This window comes from Cydia pomonella, chromosome 4 (assembly GCF_033807575.1).
Source record: "Cydia pomonella isolate Wapato2018A chromosome 4, ilCydPomo1, whole genome shotgun sequence".
NCBI classification, from domain to species: Eukaryota; Metazoa; Arthropoda; class Insecta; order Lepidoptera; family Tortricidae; genus Cydia; species Cydia pomonella.
In genome coordinates, this window is record NC_084706.1 from 15,770,110 (window position 1) to 15,797,485 (window position 27,376).

Here is a 27,376-nt window from a genome sequence, read left to right on the forward strand (position 1 = left end):
CCATCTTGGAAATGAGTACCATCTCTCGGAGAAATTCGCATTTTACTCTGAATCTATGTTCTCTATGATAATATGATGCTACCCTACTTTTTTGGTTAAGTCGCAGTCGAATAAAATGTTAATTTTGGAGTAGATCATGTACGAATGTATAGAAAAAAGTGGAATATATATACCTCCAAGTTTCAATAACTACTTAAATCTAGTTCAATAAATAGATTAAATAGAAAAAGAGCAAATTATTGGAAATTTAAAAAATATATGGGATAAATAAAAAAATACAAGTTATAAAAGTTTCAAAATTTAAGTTTTTTAAAAACATCCAAAAAAGAAAAAAATAATGGTACCATTCGATCCCTCACATATGATAAAAAAATATTATAGACCCAATATTTCACATAAAAATCACAATTTCCTTGTTTTCCATAGGTAGGTACGTCGAAACGGCTTCTAAGTAATAGTGACGTTACAACGTGATGTCACGATGTATTGCCATTTTGTTTTGTCAGTAAAGTGCGACTGTCAAACTTTGTTCATAATTTGTACAGTAGAGTAGAGTTCCGTTCTGTTCATCATCAGCAATTTTATTTCATCAAATGTCATTTCTTTAAATGCAAATGCTTGATATATGGATGAAAATACTAAGATCACTATATATATATATATATATATATATATATATATATATATATATATATATATTCCTTTAACAATTGAGTAGTTCCCTCGATTCCTCACGTACCCCATCATCAGAACTCAAACTTGACAAAAAATTGTCTTGAAAACCTAATTAGCCCAACAAACATAACGAAGAGGACAAATCACCAGACTATGCGTCGTTGAAGAGTTCCATTCTGATCATCATCAGCAGTTCCACTTCATCAAATGTCACTTTTTTAAATGTAAATATTTGATTGTGTTTAGATGTAAAGCTTTGATTGGAAATAATAGGAAAGATTCTAAATTATAATTATAGTACACAATTTTTTTTTTTTACTTTACGAATTGGAGCCAAAATATACTCCGCCCATACCTGTGCATGCGGGAAGGACGTGGACCGGCTAGGCCGACATGGCCTCTCATGCACCAAAAGCGCCGGCCGATTATATCGCCACGGCACTATTAATGATCTGGTTCGGCGGTCGCTTGCTACCGTCTCTGTGCCTGCTACTTTAGAACCCACAGGCATGGCGAGAGACGATGGCAAGCGACCGGACGGAGCCACATTGGTGCCGTGGAGACTGGGTAGGCCTTTGGTGTGGGACGCCACATGCGTAGACACTTTTGCGCTGTCCCACATCCAGGCTACCCGCGTACAAGCCGGCGCTGCTGCCGACCAGGCCCAACTACTCAAGCGCCGCAAATACTCATCTTTACTGCAAGATTATGAGTTTGCGGCGCTTGCAGTGGAGACAATGGGACCTTGGTCGGCGGACATGAAAACATTCATGGGGGCCCTGTCGGCACAGCTGATCGACGCCACTGGAGACCATAGGGCTGGCGCTTACCTCTCCCAGCGTATATCCCTGGCAATACTTACAGAGAGGTAACGCGGCCAGCGTTATGGGATCTTTGCCGCAGGCGGAGGCTTTAGAAGGGGTATTATTTTTATAACTAATTTGTTTATTAGTATATCTTTTAGTTTTAGTTTTATTTAATATTAGTTTAATTTTTAAGTAGTTTTATTTTATGGCTAGTTTAGTTTTGATTAGGTACTTATATAAACACATGTTAAGGTCAAAAAAAAATTGTGTACTATAATTGTAATATTTGATTTGTTAAAGAAAATATCTATGTCTTTAACATTTGAGGAGTTTCCTCGATTCCTCATAGATTCTACCATGAAATCACGAGCTTGACAAAAATATGTCTTGAAAACCTAATTTGCCTAACAAACATAACGAAGACGACAAATCGCCAAGTGGAGACTATGCGTCGTTGAAGAGTTCCATTCTGATCAGCATCAGCAGTTCCACTTCATCAAATGTCACTTTTTGAAATGTGAATGCTTGATTTGATGATGAATACAAAAATCCTTATATGTTCACCTTTCACATTTGAAGAGTTCCCTCGATTCCTCTTGGATCCCAACATCTGTATACAATGTGTTTGTACACGTACGAGTATAGTGGAGCCGTTAACCACGTATAGTACGATGAATTTTATCGACAAATCACCCCCCATACCTATGTTTTTCTCAACCATCTTTAAAATGCACCCTTTTATTGTTATATGGCGCCAAACTTATGCAAGTCAAACCTGGCTATATACTGCAAAAATTAAATCAATAATAACTAAGTACATGCCAGATACTACAATGGAGAGCAGCTTGTTAACATTAAAAAAAGTTCAAAAAATACCCCAAATACGTATAAGAGCCGTAACAAAACTAATAGACACTGGCGATAGGCTGGACATGTAGCCAGGCTGTCTGACTCGCGCTGGACCTTGCAAGCTACCACCTGGAGGGGACCCTGCAGGCAAACGACGCTCCGGCAAACCAACAGTCGTTGGACTGATGACATATATAAAATAGTTGGTAAAAACTGGAAATATATAGCAAATAGTTATGTATCATTTGTTATAAGTAAAAAAATATTATGTTACAGTCAAGTTCATAAATATGTAGGTATACATTTTTTCACCTTATCGCCAAGGATTAAGGTGAACAAATGTACACATATTTATGAACTCGACTGTACTTAATATGTAAAAATTGACTGAACTAATAACAATCTAAATTAAAAGAAACTGACATACCTACTTAAATTATGTAAACGCTGACTTAATATTAATGTAATGTAATCCTGGACTCGGAATAAAAGGCTTTTTTATTTTATTTATTTTAATCTGTCCATTTACTTATCGCACATTTAAAAAACAAAAATCATTCGATAGCTTATAAATTAGGGCATAAATTTCAATCATAAATGTTACAGAGAATTTTCCACAATTACTCGAATTTTAATAACAAAGATTGATTCATTGTCTTCAAAAATTTACTTTTTTTTTACATTTCATCTTTTTCTTTCGAAAACGAGGTCATTGACCTGTACTTTTTTTAATATTAAATGATAGTACATGATATCAGCTAAAAGTTCATATCAAAATAATAGCCCTAGTTAAAACATTTCACAAGTTAAACGAGGCCAAACAAGACCTTCTGATTTGAGCGTTGAACTAAGTTGCCTTAGTTCCAAATGATTACTCGGGTGGCGCGGCGGGCAATTATTCTTTAGAACTAAGCTGATGCTCATTACAGTCATTATAGAAGGTCTTGTTTGGATTCGTGTAACTTGTGAAATGTTTTAACTAGGGCTATCATTTTGATATGAACTTTTAGCTGATATCCTGTACTATCATTTATCAATCAAAAAAGTACAGGTCAACGGCCTCGTTTCCGAAAAAAAAGATGATATGTAAAAAAAAGTAATTTTTAAGACAATTTTTATTTTTGTTATTAATCCCTGAGTAATTGTGGAAAATTCTGTGACATTTATGCTTCAAATTTATGCCCTAACTCATAAGCCATTGAGTGATTTTTATTTTAAACGTGCGACAGGTAAATGGACAAATAATGGTATATGAACCAAGTGCAGTAGTGTTTGGCACCATAAAACTTTGAAAGCGTACATTTTTAAAATGGTTGAGAAAAAACTTAGGTATGGCGGGTGATTTGTCGATAAAATTTATTGTACTATGCGTGGTTAGCGGCTCCACTATACGTGTGTCCGCAACACATTGTATATATTAATTTAATCAAAATAATAATTTTCAAAATCGGTTCGGAAATGACGGAGCTATGAAGTATCAAACATTTAAAAAAACATACATCCGAATTGAGAACCTCCTCCTTTTGAAATCTTGAAGTCGGTTAAAAAATAAATAAGACTAACAGCGAAGGGCTTTCATCGCGTGTGAACGACTAAGGGCGGTGTACGGTAGAGGTGTCGTCGATTCTTATTATAATTGTATCCTGGCGCCACCCACGCCCACTTTAACAACGCGGAAGCTACGATAGGAATCTAACTGTGCTGGGAAATATAAATGGGTCACTGTTTGACTCTGTCGTGGTCGCTGTGTTGTCAAGATAGAGTTCTGACGCAGGGTATACAAATATCCAAAAACTGTCTCTAAATATTATTAACCTAACCTATAGTAGTACATGAAATAAGGTAAGGCTGCCAGAGCTCAACGAGGCTGCGGAGTGTTAGGGTCGGCAACGCGCATGTAACTCCTGTGGAGTTGCAGGCGTCCATAGGCTATGGAGACTGCTTAACATCAGGCGGGCCGTATGCCTGTTTGCCGCCGACGTCGTATATATATATATATATTTTTTTTTCAATAAAACGCAACTAAAGGCGAAACATAGTAGTAGCAACACCAGTTGACTTGTCACAACAATATTTTTTTTACATTTCTATGTAACTAATGAACTAAGCTAAGCTAACCTAAGTTCAGGCCCTAACCTACCCTGCCTATAGACCCTACCTACATATATACTCGTATTAGATATCAACATTACAATAAGAATGACATAATACAATAAATAATAGACTTACGAGCGTTTTCGCATGTTTTATTTTTTACAGTGCAAATACACAATTAGGGCTTGCACTGTCAAAAAATTAGCAGATCTCTTGTAGAGCCAAGCTTCTAACTCTACAAGCCCTAACTTCACAAACTCTACACCTTAGTCAAAATATGTGGCTTGGCCGTTCAAATCAATGATTTATTTTTATATGAAAGGCCCCTACGAGCGTGTACACTTACCTTAGAACCTGTTTACATATTGATTAGTGTTTAGTATGAGTTTATGCATTTGCTACTAAACGCAAGTATACTATCTCGGACGATCGATATTCAAAATGTTATTGATATGTCATAGTTTTTAATTGTTTGATGGATTTAAATATAATGTCCTTGTTACAACAACGCTATTAATTACTATTTCCAAACAAATTAAAAATAATAAACATTAACTGAAGTCAGTAGGCTTATACTCGTATAATCTCGTCTGTCATGGTGTTTCGGCAGGAAAAGCCTTGGCAGACTTATATATTCCTGAAATGACGGTTCATATCTACCGACTAGAATTGGTTTCGTGGTGGTATCAGATGGGTATATTTAGGGGTACCGATTGGTTTGAGAGGGTCTGCCAATCACTTCCGGCAAAAAAAAATACTGACAGACTTCGCTTCTCTCTGTGTCTTACTGTTGTAAATTTCTAACTGCTGCCATAACTATTATTTCGGTATCAGATGGGTTAAATCAGCCCCCTTCTTCGCACCGGAAGTGGCCTTCTTTTTTGTAGTTTCCGCAAGTACCGCGGTGACAGACTATCAAATTCGGACTTAGCATCACTTTTATGGGAAACCATTGTGCATTTCATCGCGGTCCGAAATTTTGTAGTCAGCTCTTCTACGATTTTTAGCCAACTTCAAAAAAAGAGGAGGTTATCAATTCGACCATTTTTTTGTGTTTGTTACCTCAGAATTCCTGTTGATCTGTTGGTTTGTTGGTCCCTCAGTTGATCTCGTTCTTGTCAAAACCTAGGGTAAAGGCACCAGTAGTCAGCCTTATAACGCATTTTTAAAGTTTGTACTCTCGACGTTTCTACAGGATTAGTCAGATAAATAAACGCATGACATGGTTAGATCAAGTGTTTATTATAGTTTTGAAATAAAGTATGTCAAAAAATAACAATCCTCTTTATAATATCTATAATTAAGATTAAACAAAAAATGGCACTTTTCTCCAGTAGTCAGCCTCTAAAATCCAGTAAGCAGCCTTTGTGTACCAGTACTCAGCCCTTATAAACTATTAATAACAATGAAATAAAAAACACTATTATTTGTATTAAAGTTAACGATATTATAATATTTATCATTCCTAGGTAGGAAGCTAGAGTATAGGTAGGTCTAGGTACCTATACTCTTATAAGTACAATTCTCATGCCACGAAATTTGTAGGCCATAGGTACTTAAAATTATTCTTGCAAACTAATAAACACTGTATTTATCTTCTTATTTTTTATTAATGAATCTGTTTATTGAATATAATTCATTATTTTTAAAATCGGTTTAAATGCTGGTGAAACCCGTGCAGGGGTCCGTTAGATATTGGAATATTTCTCAACAAAAATATGTATACACTTTTGAACCTTATTTAAATGAGTTAAAGTTCATAATATTTGGCAGCGACGTACCAAGGAAGATAATGGCTGAATACTGGATCCGTGAAACCCAGTGGTCAGCCGCATTAAAACGTTATTTCAAATGCGGCTGACTACTGAGTTTTACTTTAAATTGACTGAGACATGCCTAACTAAATTTGAAAATGTAAATGTAACGGTCCTAACGGGCGCATTGGATCGAAAATAAAAAAAATAACTAATAACCCGAAAGTCAGCCGTTTGTAAAAAAGTGGTATCCAGTGGTCAACCTCCTCAATTTATAAGTTAAATATTGATATTTCTATTTAAATATAACGCAATTTAATAGTAAAACTAACCAATAAACCCATCTATCAGTAACTTTTTATATTAAAACATATTTTTTCTCACGCGTTAAAAGAACACCACGTGCAGTAAAAAATATGGCGGACATGACACTCCAGCTCTCGTCAACAAGCATCACCTTTATGAACGAGTATATTTCCTCTCCCCAATAACTCACCGCACCTGCCGCTTTACGTATTAACGAATAAGGAATCAGAGCTCCTATTTGACTACACGCGATTTGTTTAATCGAATATACCAGATATTTATGACCAATAAACGCCTTAAAAGGCTGACTACTGGTCCCTGGCTGGCCACTGGTGCTGTTACCTAGTTCTGATAATGGGATCCAGGAAATCAAGGGAAATCCTCAAATCTTATAGGGATACATATAGCAATTTTAGTGTTTCCATCAACAAATCAAGCATTTTCATCCAAAACAATGCAATTTAATAAAGTGGAACTGCTGATAATGACCAGAACGGAACTCTCATATTTCACTTTTGGCGATTTGTCCTCTTTTTTATGTTTGTTAAGCAAGTAAGTTCTGAAGAAACATTTGTGTTGTCTTATTCTGATGATGGGTTCTATGAGATCCAACACCTTAAATCTTGATGGCTTCAGATACAGACCTTGAAATTTGAAACGTACCCAAAGCTCAAAAATGTTTAGTGATATGACATTTAAGAAAGGAACGAGTCTTGCAGAATGGAGCATTACGCGTAAAAAAGTAAAAATGTAAAAATAAAATAATATAAAATAAAATGAGTAAAATTTTAATCCACAAATAAAATGACATACTTCAAAAAGGATAAAATTAAATATCATCCGGTTTTGTGTGCGCTTGCAACAGATACGTGTGAATTTTATACAACTGTCAAAAAATTAATTTGCAATCTTAAGGTCTTTACGAGGAGGACTATCGATTCGTGTCCTCAGTTTTTGACTTCCGCTCGATAGAAAAAAAACACGAACATAGGTATAAAAACTTTAAAAAAATGTAACAAATTCAGAAACTTGATATCCGCGCTGGGTCACTGGGTCGATTAGTGATAAATGGCCGACTTTTCCGTACCTAATTCACCAACCGGACCTGAAGTTAACTTTGGGTATGGTAAATCACTGTAAAGTTGATTAAATATTTTATTAAAACCAATCAGACAATCTCGTCTCGACCTCCGCTCCGGGTCGTTCCTAGCGCAAAGGTTGTCCATCACGGTTCAACGCGGAAACGCAGCAAGCGTGATGGGCACCGTTGCGTTGGGAGCGATGCGGGGTGGCTTGTTTGAGTAATTTTTATAGTATAGTTTAGGTTTAGTTTTATTTATAGTGAAATTTATTGATAGTTTATTTTTAGTCCTTAAGTATTGTTTAATGATTGTATTTTTAGGGTTCCGTAGTCAACTAGGAACCCTTATAGTTTCGCCATGTCCGTCTGTCTGTCCGTCTGTCTGTCTGTCTGTCTGTCTGTCTGTCTGTCTGTCTGTCTGTCTGTCTGTTTGTCCGAGGTTTTGCTCGTTAGTGCTAGAAAGCTGAAATTCGGCATGGATATATGTATAAATCAATAAAGCCGACAAAGTCGTACAATAAAATCTAAAAATTTAATTTTTTTGAGGGTACCTCCCCTACACGTAAAGTGGGGGTTAATTTTTTTTTGCTTCAACCTTACAGTATGGGGTATTGTTGGAAAGGTCTTTTAAAACTATAACGGGTCTTCAACAAACATTTTTTGATAAAGTGAATATATTCGGAGATAATCACTCCGAAAGAAAAAAAAATGTGTCCCCCCCCCCTCCTCTAACTTTTGAACCATAGGTCCAAAAAATATGAAAAAAATCGTGGAAGTAGAGCTTAAGAAAGACATTAAATGAAAACTATAGCGGACATGATCAGTTTAGCTGTTTTTGAGTTATCGCAAAAAGTTTCCCCTTCATAGTAAAAAGACTTACTTTAATTAGGTAATGATTATGCAAATTTGCCTATTTGTTTAACTCGCGTGAAAGGTACCGTTTCATCCCTTGGTTAACAATTTACTATACTTTAAGCTCCAGTTTAGCTTATTGTGACGGAAGAGTAACTACGGAACCCTACACTGAGCGTGGCCCGACATGCTCTTGGCCGGTTTTTTTTTTATTTGTAATTGTTAATTGAAACTACCCTATACATTTTATTAAATGAAACTTGGTCATGCTTAAATTTCTAATTTTTTTGAATAAAGGAATGTTATTGTATCAGACAATCTATTAGAAGAAATCAGCAATCGAACCCGGAACGAAATCTAACTTCCGGGTTACCTATCTACTTATACCGTGATTAGGTAGACATAACGAAATCACCCTGCCTTGTGTGTATGTACCTGTAGAGTTTGTTCTGATGCAGGTATTAATCTAGAAAAGAGGCAACTTACTTACAAAGGTAACAACGTTGATGCATATTAGTGAGAACTTCATACATCGCCCACAGCTGTCCATCGTGCCGCCCATTCCCATCTCGTCGGCTGGCCTGAAACACCCAAAATCACACTAAGTATTAAGTTATAACTAGATGCATTATATATGCTGCTTATACTTAACTACAAGTACCTCAAGGATCTCACAATGTGTTGAGGAAATTCTTCTTATAGTCTGTCAAGCAATTTTCGTCAGTAGAAAAGAACGGCAAATTTTAAAAGTTGCGTTTGCGTAAGGCTACTTGAAACAATACGGGTTTTCGAACGAAGGGCGTTACTAGGTATAAACCATAAGTATGCAAATACCTAGAAATCGCCTTAATCGACAGGTGACAATATGGTACCTTTTAATTAATAGCATCATAAATGGTTTGCCGCATGTTTTATCGATGTCCCTGTAGATTTAACAAGTATTATTGGAAAAGTTAGGATAAAAAGTACCTTTTTCAAATAATCAGAAATTAAGGTTATTTTGTATTGTTATTACATGTTACCTATTTACGTAGATTTTATTGTTTGTATTAATTATCTCAGACATTCTACAATAACAACCAATTTCAAGAAAAGGCGCGCCAATAAAAGTAAATTTACAGAATTAGGTACTACAAATCAGTTGTAACGCTCATATCCCATCGGCAACCAATTTAAAAAGCACTGGATATTTCCTTTCGAAATAAATAACTCAATTTTCATTACCTACCGTAAACACAAATATAATATTAATATTTTGTTATTAAAAGTATTACTCCATTTCGCCGTGCATCGTTATTAACTTATCGTAAAACTTCTTTAGTTGCCATAGCCATGCTCAACGTTACTAAAGTTACTCACCCCATTAAATCTAGAAGGCTTTGCCCTTTATTCATAAAACAAAGTAGGTATTTGATTCAATATTAATATGAGTTGAATTTACAAAAAAAAAAAGAAATATAAATAAAAATGAAAACTAAAAATGTACACAAATAAACCGCTCCTCGCCGTCTCCACTGCAAAGGTGCCTATGATGCCCACAGTACTTCCACGCTGGATTACCATGGACAGCCTTTGCACCAGGAACGACTGGGAGCGACAATCCCATTCCGCCTGTGACGAAGGCCTAACTCGCTTGTAAATTGCTTCGCGTCAGCTCCCCAGCATCCCGCCGTTTCTACCGCAAAAGAACGAATATGTCCCCTAGGCAAATAGGAGCATATTTTTGCCTCTTAAAAGCTAAAAGTAACGCAAGCGTTTCGGCTGTCGCTCCGGTCGTGCGCGAGGTACGGCTGATGTGGGCGGTAGCGAAGGTGTTGCCGCACGTAGCATCCCACACCAGACACCGCCCCCGTCGGGGCGGCTAAGACCTGGGGGCTCAAGCACAAATGGAACACCAGCCGACCCTTCATAAAATAAACGTATTTTCTGGTGTTTTTAGTGTCCTGTACCTCACAAAATGTAACCCTTATATGATCACTTGTGTATCCGTCTGTCTGTTAGTCTATCAAGCTAATTTCCTCCGAAACTCCTAGATCGATTGAGTTCGGAAGCCATGAATGAATGAATGAATGAAAAACATTTATTTCGAGTAACTATGGAAATTTGTTAGTATACTTACGTTTCTAATGTTAGTACTTAATTAATTATTCTATATATATTTATAAATTATCATAATATGTAAACACTGCTGGAAACATGCCTTTCGCAGCAGTGCATGTCTCAATACGGACAGTCAAGTCTGTCCGCTATCAGACACACGCGTGAATCTGCCCTCGGCGAGTTTTGGCCGTTTTGGCTTGTACTTTTTATGAATGGTGTCTAAAAGGTCAATACACTCGTATGCAAAATTTGAGCCGCCCAAACTTTATGGTTTTTTGAAAAAAAAAAACGAAACATGATCTTAGCACAATCGGAATAGAACAAACCTCGAAATCTCTTGAACAGTCCTAAAATTTGGTATGTATGTAAATTAAAGGCCTCTTTTTCATGTCCATACCATTTGACATTTGGGCACCTCGAGGAATCGCAGCCATCTTGCTAAAGCAGCAAAGCAACAGCAAAGCGCAGCAAGTTGGAAACGAATTCCGCCATTTGGAATCCCCATGAACACCAATATACGCTCCAATTGGAAAAAGTACAAAAGTCATTTGTGCGCTTTTTGTACCACAAAATGTATGGACGCTACCCGTACCTCTACCCAACTCTCTTCGTCCTCGGAATGGTAGACTACACGTCCCTCGAGTTTCGAAGGCATATGTATTTAGTAAAATACTTTTTAAAACTGATCAGAGGACTAACAATTAATCCGGAACTACTTGCCCTGGTCCCATTGAGGGTCCCGCGTACGAGTGGCATGCAGTTGCGCGCCGGCGCGCACGTGCGCTCTTTCCTCCTCCCCCCTGCACCTAGCTCTGACGCTTATAATAGTACATTACGATACAAGTGCGAAAAATAGGAAATTCGAAACGAGTGGCGATAAATTAAAACACGACCGAAGGGAGTGTTTTAAATCGACACGAGTTGCGAATTACCTATTCGCACATGTATCGTACAACGTTTTACAGTACATATGGCCCTTTAAATGTTCGACACAGTAACATAATATGCTACTTCTCGCACTAGTGCTATAAAGTAGCCCCATATGTACTGTAAACAATATTCTAAACAGCGACAGCTCCCTGGATGTTTTTTACCCCTGAATCAAAACTTTTGGTAGCATCAAGCCATTACCTGGAGATACTAGTCACAAAAAGTTCTATTACCTTCTAATATAATTATACTGTGTTAACTACTAGTCTACCTTCCAACACAAAATAAACATAGCTATACTTTAAGCCTTTATAAACTAAATTATATTTCAAATTGTTAAAATTAAATATGTAACTAACTACCTAAAAAAAAAGAAATGTATTGTATATTGCTATTATAAGTTAAGAAGTAAATATACCTAAATGTAATCTGAGTGTTAGCATGTAAGGTTTATCTGTTAGTGCTAATATTAAATAAATAAATAATAATAAAAATAAATGTGTGCCATCCTGGAGAAATTCGCGTTTTAGTCTAAATCTACCTTATCTAGGAAAATATGGTGTAAGACAACATAAAAGCTTATAATTTAAGAACAAAATAGGTACATTTAATTGGGCATTATAAAAATAAACTAACTTATCTATTAAATAAAACTAAATTAAAACTAAAAACTAATACTAAATAAAATTAAAATATGTCTAAAAAATTTGGCCCCTTTGGCATGGTGCCAAGGATGCTGGCAGCATTTCCCCGCTGTATAGCGATGCTAATACGTTGTGCGAGAAAGCTGCCAGCTCTTCGGTCACCTGTGAAGTCAACCAACCTTTTAGATAGTTCTTTAAAAAGTTGTAGAGCATTAGGACCCCACGGGCCAAGCGTCTCGACCCCAAATGGCATAAAAATGTATTCGGGGCCGAGACCCCTGTACTTTTGTATTTTAAGCTTTTCGGCCCCTTTAGCCGCGGCACCCGCACTGTTACTGGTTCCGGTGAGGTGGGAAGGGGCTAGTGTGTCTACACAGGTTGCGTCCCACACCAGCACCCTTCCCAAACTCCAGGGAATCAGGGACATACCGTCCGGTCTCTTGCCGTCGTCTCTGGCTACGCCAGTTGGCTCCAGTAGAGCTGGCACGTTGACGGATGCAAGAGACCGGCGGATTATGTCATTCAGTGCGGCGTGCCTGGAAAAGCGGCCAGCACTTTTTTGACAGGATAACCCGTGGTGTCCTAATTCGTCGACCTCACTACCGCAGGGGCACCTGTGTGGAGCACAGATGCGAACTCCAAGCCGAAGACAGGTCGCGATGCGAAGGGTGTCCGGCGTGAGGAAGGTTCCAGTGTTTGGTGAAGGATACGCCCGGAGCCAGTCACCAGATTACCTCGACGCCGAAGCCAGTAGCCTGGCCCGTTCGCGACCTGTACTACGGCTTAGGAGGGAAGTAACTGAAATTTGGCACATGATGTCGTCCCAGCTCCTTTGGTAATTTGGATGAGTTGGGAAATCCTTACTCGGGCAAGCACTTGACCAAGCTTTCTTGGCTTCATCCAAGCCCGCAATCTCATAGTTTGAGGGAAGACCCCGTACGATTTTTCCTATGAGATTTGCGGAGCTGTGGACTGAAGACAAAAAAGCTGGTAGGGATACACTAGAATTTTTTCTGATCCCTAGCCCACCATGACGGATGGGTAGGGATGCTTGGGTCCAGGAATGATCGCAGAGCTGAATGTTAAGAATGGATTCCAAAGTTGACTTGATAAGGTCATCTAAAGGTAAAATAATATTTTCAAATTTCCAAATAGGGCTACACCGAATGACGTATGTCAATTTAGGGACAAAAAGGCAGAATTTAAGTATTGAAATTGCGTAATGCGGGCTTATTTCGAGGAGACGGTTTGAGTAGTTTTTGAATTTGGAAATTGAATTTTGTATATAATTTGGAAAAGAGTCTTCGAAAATAGGAGAACCTAGGAGGCAAAGTGATTCGCGATTAACTATTTTTATGTTCGGAGTTAGGTTGTTGAATTTTTGTTCAATGTTATTGTGATTAGGGATGGAATTTGGAAAGTACAGTTCACATTTGCTAAAATTTAATTCAAGACCTATGTTCCTAAACTCTGTCTTGATTGTATACAGATCGGATAAAACAGTATCTACGTCACCTCCTAGGGTTCCATCATCTAGGTACCACACGTTAAATTTAGAATTTAGTTTTTTGATAATAGGGTTAATTGCCAAAGAGAATATGGCTGGCCCGAGCGGGTCACCCTGTTGACAGCCAACTTCTGAAGAAAGCACGTTTTCGCGATATAATAATTTTGTAGGATCTGCGTAGGATAGAAGGAGATAGTTGTAAATTTCGGGTAGGTTATGTTTTGTTTCTGTCAGCAGGGTGTCTCTATTTACGGAGTTGAAGGCATTTTTAACATCGATTTTAATCAACACTTCGGACGTCGTGTTAGAGAGGTACGTGCGTAGGGAGTGTACGGCTGCTTCGCACCCCCCTTTGGTGCCAAAACCTAGTTGTATCGGTTCAAAATGAGGTTTTAATTTAGATATTATATGCCGAACTGCTAATTTAGATGCCAGACGCCGAAGTGTTGTACCAACGGCTATTGGTCTCACCCCTCCGTCTTTTTTGTTTAGAGCTATTAGGTTGGCGCCGAAAAGAATGGGGACTATGTCAGGGTTAATGTTTCCTGTATACATTTTATTAATTAATTTTGTTATGGAATTTAGAAGCTGTTCACCTGCATCGCCTGAAGAATATGAAATGAGGTCTTTCAGATGTTGGGGTGAGATTCCGTCTAGGCCCGCTGCGGATCCAGTTTTAAAAGAAGCAATGGCATCGAGGGTTTCTTTACTATTGATTTGGAGACATACCTGGCTAGCCGTTGGTGGGTCGAGAAAATATGGGGTTGAAGGAGCTGGAGGGTGTTTAGTCTGTAAGGCCTGAAGGGTGTCTAGATTGTCTGGCGACAGCGACTCGCTTGAAAAAAGGAGACGGGCTGCACCTTTTAAATCCCCGTCGCTGATTTTGTTTTCAATATGCTTTCGACGATTAAATAGTCCCGTGTTCTTATGTGTGTTTGCTGTGGAGGGCGGAAAAGTTTGATTATAGCAGTTGTTTTTAATTTTTTGTGAAAGTGAGGTATTAGAGTCAACTTCATTGACAAGAAGCGTGCGGTATGAGAATAGGAAGAGATTGTGCCAGTCATCGATGCTATTATTTTCTATGCATGATTCAATGAGTTTGGAAAGATGGGTTGCTACAGTGATTCTAGCGCCACGCGGGACTCTTTTAACTACTGGGATGCTATGTTTTAAGTTGCTGAGATGAAGATGAAATGGAACAGCTGGATTGTTAGTGACCAAAGGTATGGGGGCTGATGTGACAGGGCAATTAGGAGTGATATTTTGAGTGAGGCAGTTTCTATGTGATTTCGTGAAATGTATATTAAGCCCTTTTACGGATTTAAAACTTCTAGTACATTTGCTGCATGTGTGGTTAGACGAAGTGCTGTCGCCAGGTTGGGTTGAAGATTGCATCCACACTTAAATAAGTAACTTAAAAACATAAACTACCTATACAAAAACAATGTAAGTTAACAGATGTAAAAATAAAAATTTGACACTGTCAGTGACTGCGAGCTGTGACGGGATGTGCGCCGATATATGCGTAGGAGTTGCACGGTGCAAGAACTTGACAGCTTATTAAATTCTATATAGGTAGATATCTTTGCGAAGAAAATACATCTTGTTATTTAGAAAATACTTGCTGAATCTAGGTTTAGCGGTTTTAATAGGATAGTCGGAGGAACATGTATTCCACTTTTGTCTATACATTTGTACATGATCTACCTCAATATCAACATTTTACTCGACTGCGACTTCACCAGAAAATAGGGTTATGGGTTTAAATACTGATGATTCAGTACACCCTGTAGCTTAGGATACTGGCTGGATTTAAATAACGTTTATGTCTAAATAATAAAAATCACAGTACCTACATCCAACTGTACTGTACGAATATTATAAACGTGAAAGTAACTCTGTGTCTGTTTATCACATTTTCACGGCTAAACAACTGAACCGATTTAGGTGAAATTTGGCATGAAGGTAAAAAGTTGCTCAGCACACGGAGATTTTTTTTTAGTAGGAACAAGTAAAAAATATTAACCATTAGTAAAATTTTAGTGAATCCCAGGACAAGGGGATTATATTTACTAACGGTTATTTATAAACCAGTTTTACTAATAGTATTTACTAACACCAAAAAAATTTACCTCCTTGGAATAACAATACTGTTTACTAAAAACAAGCAAACATTTTTTGAATTCAATAATGTAACATACTTGCTTTTAACATTAAACAATAATAGTTTTTCTTATTTTTAGTAACTTTTTTATGGGTTTTATTATATCCCTGTTACTAGGAATTACAAAAAAGTCATGGAATTTATTAAGCCGAGAAGTCTTATCTAGTTTTTAGGGTTCCGTAGCCAAATGGCAAAAAACGGAACCCTTATAGATTCGTCATGTCCGTCTGTCTATCCGTTTATGTCACAACCACTTTTTTCCGAAACTCGTGTGGGGTATCTATGGATAGGTCTACAAAAATGATATTGAGGTTTCTAATATAATTTTTTTCTAAACTGTCTCTCGCTGAAACACTTCCGAAGTGGTAAAATGGGCGTCCTGTAACTTGTAAAATAACAGTATGATAAAACTAAAACAAATATATGATATAGGTACATTACCATGCAAACTTCCACCGGAAATTGGTTTGAACGAGATCTAGTAAGTAGTTTTTTTTTAATACGTCATAATTGGTACGGAACCCTTCATGGGCGAGTCCGACTCGGCCGCTTTTTATTGTTAGTGGTCAGTGAGAGGGGCATAATATTATTCACTATATCAAAAAACTTTGTTTTTAAAGATCAATCGAACGATGTACCACACGTAATTTTTTTTTTTACTTTTAGTTACATGTAGGTATGGATCGAGTGGAGTAGGGATTGCAAACCGGATTGATTTTCAATCCGGCCGGATCCGGCCGGACCGGATCCGGTTTGGTATAGGGATATTAAAGTTAACTAAATGGCATATTTTTCTAGTTTTTTGCATAATACGTATTCCTAAATCTATAATTTAAGTTAATAAATAACTTTTTAACAATAAAATAGAACTTAGTAGTAAAAAGTGTGACACTGTCAATATCACTTTAAAAACAAAATATGAAATCGGTCATTTATTAAAAAAATCTGAGCAAACTAAACATTATCAATGTTATCATATATTCATTCACACATATAACACATATTGATTAGCCCAACTCCAGTCGGTTGAGTACCGCCGACTATCCTGCTCATTTGTTTACTTTTAATCTCCTATCACAACATTAACCTTCTCTTTAGAATAAATTACAAATGCCTTCCATAGCATCTCCATTCTTTTATTTTTCCTTCTATAACAGTATTTATGTAATCGTCATATCGTGCCACCAACATGAAAAACAACTTCTGTTCCCAGTCATCGTCATATATATTTTGATTTAAACTTTTTCATTCGTTTTACGCTCTGTTCAACTTCCTACCTCTCATCCGTCGCCTTTTCCTTATCTAAACTAAAACGCACAGTGCGTGCTGTATTTAGGCGTTTTTTATTTTATTTTACCTGATCCGGTCCGGAACCGGCGATTTTTACCGGATCCGGTAGCTCCTGAAAAGTGCCGGATCCGGCCGGATTACCGGATCCGCCGGACCGGATTGCAATCCCTAGTCGTGAACGTTTGTATTATGGAAAAATAACCACTAATATGTCCCCTTAAGATATATCTTATAGTTTCCGAGTAAAATAGCTGTAACATACAGACAGACAGACCGACATGTCGAAACTATTAGGGTTCAGTTTTTGTCGCTTTGGCTACGGAACCCTAATATACGAGATGACAAGCGCAAGTATGGTGGGGGTAGTAACAATAGCGTCATAAAGTCGGCGATAAAATGTTTTTAACACGCTTTTATTTTACTATTTAGGTCGACCTGTATGTAACTAACTATGTAATGGAATCTAAGGTAACTAATTTAACCATCTTCCAAGGATCGTAGCGTCATGAAAATTGGCAGCTGTATGTAGTTCTGATGACAATACAATAATATGGTAGAGTGGAAGATATGAACTGGCACTTCATGATGGAACATCGTATCATAGCTGTGTTTGGATTTGTTAGAAAAGTCTTGTACAGAACTTTGACCACGATTAGGTTTCAAGGTCTGATGATGAAGCCGGAAGATAGGCACTGGCATTCCATGGTTTGCACTTGTGAGAAAGGTCACGTAATGGACTTTGAACACGAAAGCTTGTTTTTGTAGTGTTTTTTAAACTATTAATTTATTATTTTATTTTCAATTATATCGTGTGGGGTATCAAGTGAAAGGGCTTTGTGAGTAGATTATATTCTGGATAATCATACTTAATCCATAGATTCCATATATATCCACATTCGAGATGACTTGAGCCAAAATCGATTTCTAGAAGACTTTTGGACCAATTAACGATGTATTTTATGTACAGTCAGTTGCAGAGAAAAGTAACCCCCCTGCATAGAAGTTTGTATGCAAAGGTGCTAAGCGAATACTATTGCTGACAGTACACGTATCCGTCTCTGTTCGTAACAGTACCTCTAGTGTAACTTCCATTCGATAGCGTAACGTAACTTTCGCGTTTAGGTTAAGTCTCATTTTGTATGGGATTTTGAACAGCGCACCAAGCGGGACGTTTTGGAAACTCAAAGAGCGAGTGTAAATTATAAGTACGTTTACTCAAAGTGTCGCTCACGTTTACGTTTCGTATCGTATTTATAAGGGATCGCAAACCGTTTTATTTTTTAAACCGTTTTTGTACAATTACTCGGGAACGAAAAGGTTTTCGTTTCCGCTTGCGGTTACCGGTTAAAGAACTATTCTAATGAGGTACCAGTTTATGGCAAATTAGTTTTATTTTGTGTTTGTGGAAAGAAATTAACCGGTTAAATTGAATATATCTACAAGATACAACGGCAAATATTGCTATCTTTTTAACATACATGCAAACGAGTTTAACCGAGTGTCTCCGAAAGTCGAGAGTAACAAATATTAGGTATATCGTTCCAGCGAACCACAAAAGCTCGTTTCCTCTTATTTTTGGAAAAAAAGCAGACATAGGCAGATGTTACAAAAAAGAGGATACTTATTGGTTTTTAAATTATAAGTGCAACCTACATCCTGAGACAATTCCCACTAAGATTTATGAACATATTTAAGTGGCATTGTCCTGGGATTGAGGTAAAATAGGTACTAAACTAATATTAGTACGAGTACACTGACGATAATCTCTTCTTAACGATTCAATTCAATTCAATTCAATGAGCCTTTATTTAACAATCTTATTAACTAGTTTACAAAATATAATAAACATCTGTTTTCCTAGTTTCACTTATCATTAGTTTAAAAACTATTATTATATATCAATGCTCAGTTTCAGACATCGGAGTCGAGATTGTCTTGCTTTCCAGCATAGGCCTTTCCTCCGCCAAGTGGCACCAGCAAGAGCTTTGAAGTCGTCTTCCCATCTTCGTAGAGGTCTATGATTTTTTCTGCCACCTTCTTAACGATAAGGAGAGAGAACTAAGTTTTTTAGTTCATGTTCAATCAGTAAACCGGTCACAAATGATAAAACTTAGATAAGTCATGTTTAAATATACCTAGTTATAAATTTCTGAAAAGATTGGACATAAATAATAAAATATTTTTATTTAACGTTAATTTTATTATGGTCTATTTAAAAAACTAATAAACGTGTTTTGCACATTATACCGAAGCGAAATGATGAAAAAAATGTAGGCATGTAAATTTGTTAAATATGGTATTGAGTGAGCTCAAACTTTTAGTAGCTGATTGTTGATTTCATCTGTGCTAGATATGACTTATACGGTCCAGACAATATCGAGCAGAAGTAAACTTATACATTCAAGAAATTCATTAAATTAAATTTATAAGTGACATTTATTTATTCTAATTTTATAAGTGCCGTTCAAGTATTTAACTAATCAATCTGCATAATAGAATGACTGTTTCATTTTCTATTTTATAATGATATCATTGATTTTTCCTATCTACTACTCGTTATGGAGCCATCATCAGCAGTAAGCAGTAGTATCATAAACATGTTAAAATGTTTACAAGCCCTCGCATTAAAAATGGTAGAAATACAACACAAATTAATATTGACCTAATTGATAAAGTATTAAGGGTGATATTCAAATGAACATCGAATCAAAACATCACCAAAGACGATGAAGATAAAACCTTTTTAAGAACGTTGATTATGAAGAAAAAAATGTCACAATTGGGTGAGATACGATTATTCCAAAGTAACTAGACTCGGATGACATTCAGATTGACACTTGTCATGTAAAAAGTTAATCGAGCAAACTACTGACGATACGTTTTACGTTAATATGCGAGTGTATTGCGCAACGTGACACTTGACAATTCTGAAAGTTAGCTCACTACTTTCATAGTTAAATTCTTTTCGCATGTTGGCAGACCTGGGTGGTAATCATCAAATTACGAAGTACAGTGCATGTGGGATCTTCCGGCGTATAAAGACCGCTACTTTATTTGTTCAAGCTATAGGTACGAGGCCAATGAGTAAAAGAGAAGTTTTAGAGTATCGAACAAGCAATAAACTTTACATTAACGTGGATGCCATGCCAGTATGTACAGCAAAACCCTTAATAATGGTAATATAGCTGAGTACCTACTAATATTACCCGATGCCTACCTGAAGTCCGATATTTTTTCAACAGTTTCAGTACGCATTAAAAACTGAACTGGGGGCCTACTCAAGATGACAATCGTTTGTGCTGACGTAGCTATGTATCTCTATCTCACTAAAATGGAAGAGAAAGAGAACGGAAAGCGTTTCGTTATCGTAGCAAACTATTGTCATCTCGGCTAAGATGTAATCCCATCATCTTAGATCGCTCGTTGCATATCTACTTACCACTTTACGTGGCCAGTGCAAAGCAAGCATGAAGAGCGTAACATATCATAATGAGCTTCAAGAAGCGGCGGCAGAGAGGCAAGTAAAGTATTCTACAGGATACATCTTGCTGAGTTGTTTTTGAGTGCACATAATTTTTGTACACATAGATAAACTATACTTATATTACAAAACAAAATACCAACTGTATTGTTTATATTGGATACCTACTTCCAAGACCTGAAAAAATATTGTAATGTAGCGAACGATCAATTAAAAAAAGCGTATATTTTATTTCAACTTTTTAATAATTAACATAATAATAATTATGTAAATCTACAAACAATGTCTTATTAGGTACCTAGGGATAAAAATTGACCGAATAAGTCAAGCCTATCCATCGTTCTTCGGTCCGTAGCCTACTTCTCTCCGCTGAATGCTGGGAAGTAAATCTTCGTCCTCCTGATCCACTTGTACTTAAGCGTTTTGGGTAGATCAAGACAGGTAGGTAAACAATTACTTTGATGAAAAGTTCCATGCTGGAGGCAATTTGCAACACGGTAATCCATGGTGTTTCACATAGGTACACATCACATACATTATGTATAATTTTCATTTTCATCACACTTGCTCGAAAAAGATCTTATTTCATGCTGGCGTACTGAAGGACAAAGGCCTATATTGTTCCCGCGGGAGTTATGGATTATGAAAAAAAAATAGCAACCGAATAGATCCACCGATTACCTTTATTAGGTATACCTCTATTTCTATTGTATTTTCATCGATGGTAAAGGTAAACAATATATACCTAAGCAAAGTTTTAGATCGATACGGCTATATAAAAAATAGGTAATACGGAATGGAGAGATCTAATTATATTATTACTACGAAACTTCCGATATAAGTAATTTAACGGTCACGGTTAGTTTCACTAGACTTAAATTGACCGGGATACAGGGGCGGATTAAGAAGGCGCGGGGCCCTTAGCACAATAGCTCGCGGGGCCCCCTGGTTTAAAAAAAAAGATTAAGTGCGAGTTGGACTCGCACCCCGAGGATTCAGTACCATCACACCATTTTTACGATGTCTTAATTTTTTTCTACTCGTTCTCGATTAGTTTTTAACATGTTATGCAGTGTATTTTTTAGGGTTTCGTAGTCACCTAGAAACTCTTATAGTTTCGCCATGTCCGTCTGTCCGAGGGTTTTCTCCGTGATCGTTAGTGCTAGATAGCTGTAATTTGGCATGAATACATAAATCATGCATTGCGACAGAACGGTAAAATAAAAACTATAAAAAAATTTGGGTAACTTCCATACAATTTCTTTTTTCTTTGATTTATTTTGCTTTGACCCTACAGTGTGGCGTATGGTTTGATAAGGTCTTTCAAAACGAATAACGGTCTCCAAAAACCTTTTTTTATAAAGTTATTATTTTCGGAAAAAAACAAGGCCGAAGGCTGAGCCCCACGAGCTAGTGAGTAATAATCGAGCGAGTTAGAATATCCGGACCACCCGATTTCGTAGCGTTCCCGTGCGAAGCTGAAGGCCTAGCTGCAGGAAAGCAGAGCCTAGAATGAAACCAATACCATAGTGTGAACGAGGCCGTAGGCGGAGCTCCGTATAAGGGTGGAGGCCCGGAGCGTTCTAGCGCCACCATGCAAAGGCTGAATTGTAGGAGAACAGAGTTTGGGATTGCCAATATGTGATCTCGGCTCGCCTGCTGCTCGGCCTTAGTTCTTGCTCGAAAGTGCGACTTGCTGGGATGCTTTGGGTATCGGGCCCTATTTAGGGCTTTACATCCGGCCTACGCAAATGCAAAGCCCTGCATAGGGGCCCGCTGTTTTCTTTTTATAACATTTTGACAATTAAGTAGATCATATGTATCACGGCTTTGTAGCAACTCGGCATATTTTGGGCGCCCGGCCAGTCGTAGAGGAGCGCGTCCTCCGTTGGCCTCCTACGGGCTCAAATCAAAGCTGATCATCATTAGGCATTAGCTGTAAGGTGCAATTTGTTATTTGAAATAATAAATAAATCATCCTTTCTTGCTTTTCACTAATATGTTTTTTAACAGAGTATCTACTTTTGTTCGTTTCCGAGCCTTGCAGCTTAGCCATGCACAAAAGGTTTGAGACAATCTGCACGTTCGGTTTTATGCTAAACTCTGCTCTTGGTCTTTGCGTAAGCCTAAGTTCTTTAAATTTGGTATCGTTATAAAGAAAAATAGACAGGATAATAACAAATAATAATAATTGTTCAATAAAAAAGACTGACTTACGAAAAAGATACATTGTAAATAAAATGTGATAGTACAGGATCCGCGGAGTGCGAGTTCTACTTGAACTTGGCCGGTTCCGCATGCCGAAATCGTATGGTCAGGGTCGGAGCGCGGGGCCCCCCTAGGCGCGGGGCCCTTAGCATATGCTTTTTCTGCTGTTCGGTTAATCCGCCACTGCCGGGATATAAACTATGATTACCTTTTATATTGTTTTAATAATATCGGGAGCTCCATAAAAATAATATAAAACCGGTCAATTAAAGTCTAATTCAACTGTCTCCTAGCCTAGACGGTAGTGACCCTGCTTACAAAGCAAGAGGTCCCAGGTTGAAGTCCCGGTATGGGCAATTATTTGTGTGTTCATCACGAATATTTGTTCCCGAGTTATGGATGTTATCTATGCACCTAAGTATAAATTTATCTATACAAGTCTGTGTATCGTCGCCTAATACCCCAAGCACAAGTTTTTTCTGAATTTGGGACTAGGTCGACCTGTGTGAGATTTTTATGGACTCACGAGCTCTCACCACGTACCAGCCTCATTCCTATCGAACACGTCTGTCAAATGGGACTATAAGAACAGTAAAGTTCGTAAGCATGATCCTGCACCACCCATCCACGAGGACTTAAAACGGGTTTGCTGAAGGAATGTGTCATCATGTCACATAATAATTTCTAGAATGGAATAAATTCAATGAAATAGGTACCAATTCACATGTGTCAGAAAGTCAGAGGATGGCAGTTTTTTAAAAGACAAGGAAATTTTTTTCAAATGATTTTTTCAAACAGTGTCTAATAAGAAAAATAAAAATATGTTTTACGGTTAGCTTTCATTTGATACCGTTTTCTTCAGAGTGGCATGAAAATTGGAAAAGTTATTGAGTGAAGAACCAAAAATGTGAAGTATTTAAGAAGATAAAGTGCTTGCTATTTCAAAGCTAAACAAGAGATACTTGAATTTGTGTAGAATGCTTCTGAGATTTTCGGGCAGTAATCTACACAGAAAACTATTTTTGCCTGTACAAAGTTTAATATCTAAAAATATCAAAAAGTAAGCTCTGCTTAAACTGAATATTATCGCCCTTAGTACAATGGCATAAACAGATGATATATTTTAGAGGAAATACTAGACCAGCGGTTGAACAAAAATGGGTTTCGATAATATTAAAGTTTTTTCTTTTTTGATATGTCATTGGGAGTATGTTAAATAATACTTTGGTAAAAAGTTAGAAATTTTAAGGTTGAGCTTTCGGTTATATTTAGATATTTTAATTTTTGCTAATAACTAAGTAAATATAGAATTAAAGTTACAGAAAACTTTAGCATATCGAATAACACTTCAATTTATGTACAATTTTTAGTTTTTAGAAATCTGGAACAGCTGCTTTCTGGTAAACGTAAAAACACGAGTTATTTTGTAAATATAGAATTAGAGTTGCTGATATTGCAAAATTACGATATTATCGATCAACTTAGTATTCTAGTAAAAAGTTAGACATGTAGACAATGTGCTTGTCTAGATATTGATTTCAGGTTAAGCAGTATAGCTAATATTGAATTAAAGTTTGTAGAGTTAATAATAATCGATCATCAACAATGATATCAGTTACTAAACAAAAATTTAGAAATATAAAATCACGGCGACACTCATTACTGATATGTATGCATTCCTTGCTTATATAAATACGTTAAGTTTCAAACGCGCGGCAAGTTTGCGCGCGACGCGCGCTGTGGCAGGAGGCAGCGAACAACGGTAGTGGGGAGCGGGGTGCCCTTGACTGCGTTTACGGTCCATCAAAAAAAATCCTAAAGCGTGTTTTAAATTAATAGCAATAGAAAATTGTTATTTTGTTGTTACTATAATAGGTATTGCCCGCGGTTTCGTTCACGTAGAATTCGTTATCGCGTTACATGAATATTATTTATTTATTTAAACTTTATTGCACAAACAAAAAAAAAACACAAATGGCGGACTTAATGCCAAAAGGCATTCTCTACCAGTCAACCATTGGGTCAAATAGAGACAAAAAAAAACACATTCTCATACAGATGACCACCCTTCCTTGTACCATTTTAAAAGCCAGTTGCAGCTTTGATTTCCCGATTTTTTTCAGATGTTTCGACTTGGTATTTTCCTCGCGATAGTTATTTGTTTTAAGGGGAATGTTGTTGTTAACCGCTAATGCTAATATTGATAACCGATAGTTACATAGAGATACGTTATAAGGTATATGCACCCTCATGTTATTTATTTCTGATAAGAAATAAATGTCAGACAAAATTCACAGTGATACATTTCAAGTAGGTTGCCTTGTAAGATTGCGTACGGATAGTTTTTTTGTTTGTTATTTCATCGTATGATTATGATATATCAAATGAAAGCTTATTTGAAAGTTGCCGTATTAAAAAAGTTGGTCCAGTTAATGGTCGCCTAGATTAACCGATTTTTATATAAAATGTAGGCAACCATGGACTGGACCAACTTGTTAAAAAGGCAACCTAGTACAGTTAGTAATATATGTAGTACCTGGACGACCGAGCTTTGCTCGGTTATAACTATTTATTGTAATATGGTGGTGATAATCTACATAAACTTAAAAAGTAAAATGTGAACTGACAATTATTATTATTTACAATCGATTTTAACCTTACAGCACTTGTCACAGAGTAACGCCATCTATTGTCGATTTCTCTTATTACATAGGTCTTTTTTTTTACTAAATTAAACTTGTGTAAAACAATAAAAATTAAAAAATTATATATAAACTTGAACATATAAAAAAAACAAAAGTTACCGGGCGAGATTCGAACCCGTAACACTCGTTTAGCAGTCCGCGTCTTAACCCGCTGGACCAGACGGACACTGGCCGGCAACACGAAATTAGTGACCATATTCTGCGTCGAAAGAAAAACGCATGAAAACTCGAAAACACGCGTTTTCCCAAACATAAGACTAATCTAGATAGATTGTATACCCCCAAAACCCCTATATACCAAATTTCAGCGAAATCGTTAGAGCCGTTTCCGAGATCACAGAAATATATATATACAAGAATTGCTCGTTTAAAGGTATAAGATAAAATAACTTTTCTTTTGATATATCATGTGACGTTTTCGTTTACACACTAAAAGCACAGTGTAAAAAGTAACAGTGGGCCGACGCCTTTGATGTTTGCGTAAATGCCGACACCGCTCAAGGTCTCCGTACCTACCTAGGGTTATCACAGACTTACACAACTGCCCAAAAGAGGATGGAAATGTTTTTAGTTTTCATGTTGTATGATGTATGTGTACTAATTTTACAAATGACGTCCATTTTGGAAATAAAGATGGCGGACGTCACTTTTTTGAAAAAGTCGTCATGGGTGTTGTTTTCTGGGTTTTTAGGGGTGTGGATTTCAAAAATGGCATCTATTTTGAAAATAAATATGGCGGACGCTACTTTTTGAAATGGGTGTCGATGTGTGTAGCCGTGATATCATTATCAACCACCTTTAATTCTAAAATGGTCTCTATTTTTGAAATCTGCACCAACAAGAACCGCCAAAATTGACGTCATTTTTGTAATTGGAACCCCGAGGAACCTCGGAGATGACACCCATATCGATTTTTAAGAAAAATTAATGTCCGCCATCTTGGATTTCAAAATAGACGTCATTTTCGTAATCGGAATCCCGAGGAACCTCGGATATGACACCCATATCGACATTTAAGAAAAAATAATTTCTGCCATCTTGGGTTTAAAATGAACGTCATTTTCGTAATCGGATCCCCGAGGAACCTCGGAGATGACACCCATATCGTTTTTTAAGAAAAATTAATGTCCGCCATCTTGGATTTCAAAATGAACGTCATTTTCGTAATCGGAACCCCGAGGAACCTCGGAGATGACACCCATATCGATTTTTAAGAAAAATTAATGTCCGCCATCTTGGATTTCAAAATAGACGTCATTTTCGTAATCGGAATCCCGAGGAACCTCGGATATGACACAGGGACCGGAAAACCCGTTCATTTGCCTTACCCGTTCAAATGGGTAACCCCTTCATATGATAAGCTAATCGTTTGGGTAACCCGTTCAACCGGTTACCCAACAATAATGATAACCCGTATTATTCAGATTAACCTAATCGTAACAAGTGGTTACCGCTTACAGGAGCTGATTCGGTTTGTGTTTTGCGTGTACTAACCGGTAACCTTTCGGTTTAGGGTAAGCCTTTCCCCTCTCCCGCGCCTTTCCCCCACCGCTGCGGCACCGCGGCAGAGATGGGCATTACGTAATTGATTCGATAGCTATATTGTAACTACCGACGTAAAAGTACTTTTCGTTAATGTTGACTTACTATATAGATGCTTATTTGTATCCGGTTTATAACAGGTTTTAGTAAGATGGCGGCCACACACTTTGTCATAAAAATCATCATTTTAGGTTTTAGGGAGTTCCGATTTCGAAAATGATGACGATTTTGGAATCCAAGATGGCGGCTATGCAGTAAGTCATAAAAGTAGTCATGTAAATCGGTTTTTAGGTTTATGGGAGGGCAGATTTCGAAAAAGATGACCATTTTGGAGTCCAAGATGGTGACCATGTACTATGTCATAAAAATCGTCATGGATGTCGTTTTA

General features: G+C 37.1%; 2 protein-coding genes across 5 annotated transcripts in view; both read right to left on the reverse strand.

The window, feature by feature from the left end:
• LOC133517170 (tetraspanin-4-like) overlaps positions 1-27,376 on the reverse strand; it is a 50,830-nt gene that overhangs the window by 15,027 nt on the left and 8,427 nt on the right. The window contains exons 1-3 of one of the 4 annotated variants that reach the window (XM_061850356.1): positions 9,646-10,107; positions 9,290-9,340; positions 8,908-8,998 (exon numbers count right to left, since the gene is read on the reverse strand). In XM_061850356.1, coding sequence (XP_061706340.1) covers positions 8,908-8,998; positions 9,290-9,309 — 111 coding nt within the window. In that variant the 5' untranslated portion in view covers positions 9,310-9,340; positions 9,646-10,107. The other 3 variants (XM_061850359.1, XM_061850358.1, XM_061850357.1) reach the window with 3 other exon arrangements.
• Positions 12,024-15,143, reverse strand: LOC133517161 (uncharacterized). The gene is made up of 2 exons (XM_061850345.1): positions 14,936-15,143; positions 12,024-14,536 (listed from the first exon to the last, which is right to left on the reverse strand). Exons 1-2 carry the CDS (start codon positions 14,991-14,993, stop codon positions 12,822-12,824), a joined length of 1,773 nt encoding a protein of 590 aa, XP_061706329.1. The 5' UTR covers positions 14,994-15,143; the 3' UTR covers positions 12,024-12,821.